This window comes from Acanthopagrus latus, chromosome 14 (assembly GCF_904848185.1).
Source record: "Acanthopagrus latus isolate v.2019 chromosome 14, fAcaLat1.1, whole genome shotgun sequence".
Lineage (NCBI taxonomy): Eukaryota > Metazoa > Chordata > Actinopteri > Spariformes > Sparidae > Acanthopagrus > Acanthopagrus latus.
Genome location: NC_051052.1, coordinates 16957044 through 16963839, shown reverse-complemented (window position 1 = coordinate 16963839; position 6796 = coordinate 16957044). Strand labels below are relative to the sequence as shown.

The window sequence follows — 6796 nt, the reverse complement described above, 5'->3', positions numbered from 1 at the left end:
GAGTTCGTTAGTCGTCTGACCCCATCATACTTCGATGGCTCGTCTATCTCCATCGCGTCAAAGTTAAGACAGTAGTGGATGTTCCTGAAGCACACAAACTTTTACTTTTGTCTCAGCCGACAGGAGAAAACACGAATACTACTTCTTTAAAATATCATTTTTTTCCACAGAATTTAGCAGTAAACATCTAAAAGCAACGTGCTGTGAAACCGTCTTACTGACCCATCCTTGATCCAAATGTCCTCTCTATTGGCGTTGCAGTACATCCTTTCCAGTAAGACCTGAGAGTGAGGGGGGAAGTCGACCCACTGGTGGCTGGAGACACGCCACAGCTGCCAGTGATACGGATAGGGAGTGTGGTGCATCTTGCACTTTGTCCCAGCGCGACACATATTCAGGAGGAAGTTGTCGCAGATCTGGACATCAGAGGAGCTCTTTGTGTGGAACAGAGACGTGACAGGTACTTTGGACGAGACTTGTGGTTTGGTGGCGGTTGCTGTCCGGGTTTCAATGGCGGGTGGGACCACTTTCTCGCTGGGCTGAACGAGAGGCTGTGGTTGGGTGATGAAGAGTGGCAGGGAGACGATGAAGGAGCTGGCCGGCGTAGGATTTGGGGGTATTTTCGGTGGATTACCTGGAGGGCTCGGCACCGACGTGGTGCTGTTTGGGGTGAAGGTGAGCAGGACACAGGCGGTGTTCTGCTTCTGAGCGATGGACTGGATGATCATCTGGGGCTGCGCTGAGGTCTGCGCCAGGTTGGACGGGCTTTCACTTTTATCTGAAGCCGTGTCTTGCTTTGAGGTCGCAGGGGTCAGGTGAACGCCGAGGCTGTAGGGGTTGGCGGTCCAGGCGATGTCGAGCTGCTGGGACTTCATGGCCTCCCACACCGGGAGGGTGGTGTTGATGTCCGCAGGGATCTCCAACAGGAGGAGAGACGGGCTCAGCATGGTGACTTTGGAAGAACTGGATGGAGGTCCCGTCACTGAAACGTCCTCCATCTTTCTCTTCGCTCCTCTGCTGGATGAAACGTTGGGCATCTTGGACCCCCTGTGAAAAAAAAACAAACAATATGAGATGGCGGGGGCTGCAGTTCAGTATAGTTCACCAAATACTCATTTCAAAACTACCGTACCACAGATTTTACATGTATTTTATATTTCTATAGACTTAACCAAATGTTGTATATTATATTACATTACATATATGTATTGTACATACAATATATGAAAAGGTAACTGCTTATTATGATTAAGATAAATATGATAAAACTGTAAATAATTTATATTTTTGTCTGACAAGGATAAAAGGTAATCAATATTATATTTACATAACTTTAGGAAAATTAATATGCATACAGGTTAAGACTGTTAAGGAAGCTGGAGTCCCTGGGTCATTTGACATGGAAGCTATTGAAAAATAACTACTGAAATTTGATAGAAATATTGATATAAAAGGAAAAAGGCACTAAACTGTAATCTGAAGTGGTGTGTCTTATTCGTACCATATAGTATTACAATTCGGCATTGGTTTGGAGTCACTGGGTCACATGACATGGAAGCTATTGAAAGGAAATGTTGAATTTTCAAAATAAATATTCATATAGAATAAAAGAAGTAGTAAAATCCACTAAAAAGACGTGTGTCTTATGTAGACTGTGTAGTGATAGAATTCGGCATTGGTTAGGAGTCACTGGGTCACATCACATGGAAGCTATTGGGAAAAAAAAATCTAATCAAAATATTTGTTGTGAAATAAATACATAATTAATTAAAATACGTGTGCTATAACGTTATGCACTCAGTTTAGTGTATTTTTTTATATCGTAATTTTCAAGTTAGCGTGAAGAAACATCTCTTTATTCTGAGCCGTTAGCTCCACACACCGTTAGCACTGCGGCTCCAACTACCTGCTGGCTAGCTAATGACAGATTCGTAAAGCTAAGCTAGCTCATTAACACGTCGCTAATTAACCTTAGCACTGGGTGCTGACGAGTTCAGTCGACGGCCTCACCCTGATTAACTTCACTTTGGAAAATTATGGAAGTAATCCTCACTTGTTCTCACCCTGAAGTAGAGAAGTAACGTAACGTTTGGTACCGTTACAGAGAGATGAGGAGTTAGCTGCTCCCGGTGAAGACAGGAGGATGAGTGGAGCGTGAGGTGGGCGGGGCCACGTTACTCTCACACCTAATCAGTTATGTTGCAAATTCTGTAATAAGTAACATAATCCATTAAACTACAAATAATAAAAACTAATCACATTACTTTTAGATTAAGCTACTTAGTATGAATAAGTACATAAATAAATAAATAAATAAATACACATTCTACCAGTGTTGTAAAAAGTACCAAAAAGTAAATAAATAAAAGTAAATACATTGTCTTAAAAGTGATGGTCACCTGTAAGAAATATGCTTAGGTATGTTCAATATCAGATACTTTCAGATTTTTACTCAAGTGTCAAATGTAATTTCATAGCAATACATGTACTTGGAATAACAACATAATTAATGTAAACATAAGCTATATTTACATGTATGTACAGTTTACACTATCAACCAAATGATCGGAATCAGTTTCTTAAAATTAAAATCTTAAAAAAAAATCAGTCACTGCCTACTGAACCTTTCCTATCACTTCTCATAGCACTGAGATGAAAGTGTAGACAACAGAGCGAACAGAGAGGGACGTCATCGTATCTGAAAATTATTTATTCATATTTGTAAAATGAGCACTCTCAGATTCCCGTGACATCATTAGTATATAAAGCATTTTTATTGTTTACCCTCAAAGCTGGGCCTCAAAAAACCAGCGGACATTTACAGAGTCACATGCAGAGTCATTGAACACACCGTCACACTGCAGCTGGATTAATTGCATCATATTCAAAAACACACACTCACACACACATATATATTTCTGTCTGACTGTGTTAACACTACGTAATAAAGAAACAGCTGGACCTTTTATAGTGGTTCAAAGTGCAGGGATTAAACTAAAATAGTGCTTGATTGAAAAAATGGAATTTGTGTTAAATCAGGAAAAGAAAGAGTTGAAATTACGATATGAGAATTTCTGAGCAGAATGTTTCCCCTCAGCTGCGCTCCACAGTGCACACTGAGACCTCCAGGGGCTCGATGGTCAGCGGACTCTGCTGACAGCCCACCCAGAAGTAAGGAAACACTCTCTCGGTGATGGCCTGCTTGAAGGTGTAGATGTGCGTGTTGTCGGCCGGGTCGTAGAACGACACCCTGCCCCTGTCGCAGTCCAGCTGCACCCTGATCCTCTGCGGGTTCCTCTTCAGGTTGAGCCTCGTTAAAGGAGAGGTGCCCGCGAAGTACATCTTGTGGTAAAAGTACACGCACAGGTAGCCGTTCTTCAGCACCGAGGAGACTTTCTCCTTCTTCTGGACGGACGCTTTGGCCACGCCGACGACCCAGGCCGTGTTCTCTCCCACGGTGACGTCCCAGGAGTGCTTGCCCGAAGTGAAGCTCTCGCTGCCCAGCACGCCGGTGTCGGGGTCGTACCTCTCGGGGTTGTCGGGCAGCTTCTGTTTCTCCTCGCTGTCATGCACGCTGGCGAGGTCGTCTGACAGGACGAGCCACGGGGCGGCCGTGTTGGGGTCCAGAGTCACCGGGGCTGAAAAAAACATGACAGACTGTCAGATGTCTCCAGCAGAACAACCTTTCCTCATCCCAGAATGAAGTGTTGGCAGTTTATCATCCTGCAAACCCAAGAATACATTTAAACTTGAATGTGTGATCGGAGTACATTACATTACTTCATCGCACTCTGATTACATGTATATGAGATGACTTTGACGGCGTGAGGAGGGGATGGTGCGGTAAATCTAGATTAGGCAGCTGCAAAGCCAGAGACCACTGTTCAAGACTGTAAGTATTTGTAAGCCTGATGGGATATTTTTAACGAGACATCAGGAGATTTACAACCAGGTTTGTGGCAACGAAACCACATATTTTTGACAAGACGTTGAAGATTTCCCAGCTGTATCGGTGGTGAAACCCCTGGTGATGTTGTCAAGTTTGTGGCGACCAAACTGGGTGTTTTTAAACGAGACAATTATACATCTCCATCCTTGTTCGTGGTGAGAAACTGGGCATCTTTTTTCAGATGTTGGGATGTTTCCAGACATGTTTTTTAGCAACAAAACCAGGTGTTTTTAACAACTCATCAGAACATGTCATGCCATGTTTGAGGCAACCAAACCATACATTTTGGGGTATTTTCCAGCTGTGTTTGTGGCGACCAAATCGTATTTTGGGATGAAATGTGAATACATGATAATTTCCATTTACCATCACAACCATCTCAACATATATAAACCTAAAGAAATATAAAGCTTTATCATATCTGTGGCATCTGGAAATACACATTTCCAACACTCATCCTGGCAACTGGACTGCCTTTTTTTTTCCACCTCATTAGTCCACGAGTGAGTGAAACTACTTCTCGAAAGTTTAAAGACTACACCTCACTGTCTCCGCTGTGCACTCACTGTATTTAACGATTGTTTGCATCTTCTCCCACACGTGGAAGCTCAGAGAACCCACGTATTTGGCCACATCGATGAGAGCTCCGGGGGCCATGACCGGATCTGCGACGGGGTGGTTCGTTCTGCAGGGAGCAGAATCAGACGGTTTAGATGTATTGTTACGAAAACAGAGGAAAGAAAAAAAGTTTCAGAGAGAGGAAAGCTTTTCTTCACCTTGCCAGTGTCTTCTTGCATTTCTGAGAGGAAAATAGAGAATTCACATTAGAAACATGTAAAAGCAGGACTTGTGTTTTTATAAAAGTGTCCATGAACGTACATGGAGGACAGAGATGCCGTCCAGAACGATCTCCTCCTCTAAAACCCGGATGGATTCCGACACGGACGTGATGTCTCTTGTGATTTCTTCGATCTTCTGCATCATCGCTCGCCGCCTCTGCTCCTCCTCCGCCTTCAGCGCTGCCATCTGGGCCTCCTCCTCGGCTTGGAGGAAAGAGCGAAGCTTATCGAACTCCTCCCGGGTCCGTCTCTCCACGAACCGGGCTTGGATCTGAAATGAAAGCGGCGTGAGAACAGCTTGGAAAGAGCACTGTGACCTCTATATATACAGATTCCACACACCTCAATGTACGCCACGGTGTCCTCGTAGTTTTTCTTCATCTTGTCGAAGGCGTCCCTCTTCTCCTGCAGAGAGCTGAGGGCCGACTTCATTTTCTCCTGAGCGAGGGGAAAATTGAAGAGAGGCACGTTAACCTTTGAAATTACAGGCTGGCAACATCCTCGAAAAGGTGACAGGCGCATTTATCTACCTTCACATCTCCCACCGCCTCGCTGACGGGGCAGCAATCATGCTGTTTGTGCCTCCTGGAGGTGTGACACACCACGCAGATCGGCTCATTATCCAGCAGGCAGAAGAGCTTGAGCCTCTCCCCGTGGCTGGGGCACATCTCCCCCGGGTCACAGTACAGCTCTCCGGCTCCGGCTTCCTGCAGACCCTCGCTCTCCTCCACGTACGCCTCGCACAGGTTCTTCAGGGTGAGGCTGGGCACCGGGTCGTCCAGGGACGCCGTCCTGCACAGGGGGCAGTCTCGGGTCCGTCCGGGCGTCCAGTACTGCCGCAGACAGGCGGCGCAGAAGCTGTGGCTGCACTTGAGCACCACAGGGTCCCTGAATATCTCGCAGCATATGGGACAGGTGAGGTCCACCTGCGGGAGCGAGTGCCGGCCTGCCATCCTCACAGCCGCCCTCCCGGTTCAGCCTGAAAGTGAAAGTGGGGCAAAGGTGCAGACATCGATCAGTCGCAGGGGAAGGCCTTGTTTACACCAACAAGCACTCACTCACCGACTGACTGGCTGACTGCTGCTCTGGCTGCCGTCTGTTTACTCCACCACACTGCAGCTGAACCCAGATCAGCTCTGAAGCACTCAGAGCGCACACAGAGAAAAAACTCCACAAGAAACATCAGAGTTAAACGTACCTGATGACCAGAGTGCAGTGACAGTCGGGCCGACGTGCCTCGTCAGTGAGCACTTCCTGCTTCCTGTTATGCTGAGTCATGAGGAGGGGGCGGAGTCTCAGGCAGAGCAGCAGCTTTTTAACCCTTGACTGACCCCGGCAGCCTCCTGTTCACAGGGGAGAAACATCACAGGGGCGACCACATGATTTAATGTGACTGGAAATGACTGTTAGACAAATCTATGATTAGTTTTGTCAGGTTCTATTGCACTCTATATGCTGTTCCTTACTTTTCAGCTGTTATTCCTTCCTTTTTCATTTACCAGCTATGTTATGCAGCTTTGTTTTAATCCTTATTTCATCCTATTTTATTTATTCTCCATTCTTTTTCTCCATTCTATGAGGGTCAGAGAATCAATAACTTTTGACTGTGCCCATCTCACATGTGACGCTGTCTTATTCATGCATGTAAAAATTTCAGTTGAAATATAAAAATAAATAAGTAAAAAAAATCAGCCAGTCACACGTGAAATGGGGCATTTCGTGTGATTTAATGGGCCCCATCTTGTTTCCACGTGTGCAGAAAGCCGATCACACGTACATGTATGTGATTTACATGCAGAAATGTACATTTCACATGCGCACATTTTCATTTACATCTAAGAACAATCACGTGTAAAATAATCCCATTGTTAAAAAGTTATAAAAGGAAGACTTCACGTGTGTAGAATCAAATTTCATGTGATTTATTTTCACGTTTAGAAATTTTAGTTCACATGTGAAAAAACAAAAAAGATTTAGATTTTCTCATACGAGGAGGCAAACTGACATT

At 45.0% G+C, this 6796-nt stretch overlaps 1 protein-coding gene across 5 annotated transcripts; it reads right to left on the bottom strand.

Moving 5' to 3' along the window:
• Window positions 1–2692: 2692 nt before the first annotated feature.
• Window positions 2693–6131, bottom strand: LOC119032756 (tripartite motif-containing protein 35-like). 5 transcript variants are annotated; one of them, XM_037122268.1, is made up of 8 exons: window positions 5987–6033; window positions 5851–5907; window positions 5319–5767; window positions 5131–5226; window positions 4829–5059; window positions 4726–4748; window positions 4516–4634; window positions 3094–3638 (listed from the first exon to the last, which is right to left on the bottom strand). In XM_037122268.1, the coding sequence occupies exons 3-8, from the start codon at window positions 5739–5741 to the stop codon at window positions 3094–3096; spliced, it is 1437 nt and encodes a 478-aa protein (XP_036978163.1). In that variant the 5' UTR covers window positions 5742–5767; window positions 5851–5907; window positions 5987–6033. The 5 variants fall into 5 exon arrangements, with proteins under 5 accessions (XP_036978164.1, XP_036978163.1, XP_036978161.1 ...); XM_037122266.1 differs by lacking the exon at window positions 5851–5907 and having other exon boundaries at window positions 5987–6131; XM_037122265.1 differs by having other exon boundaries at window positions 5851–6042.
• Window positions 6132–6796: the final 665 nt, after the last annotated feature.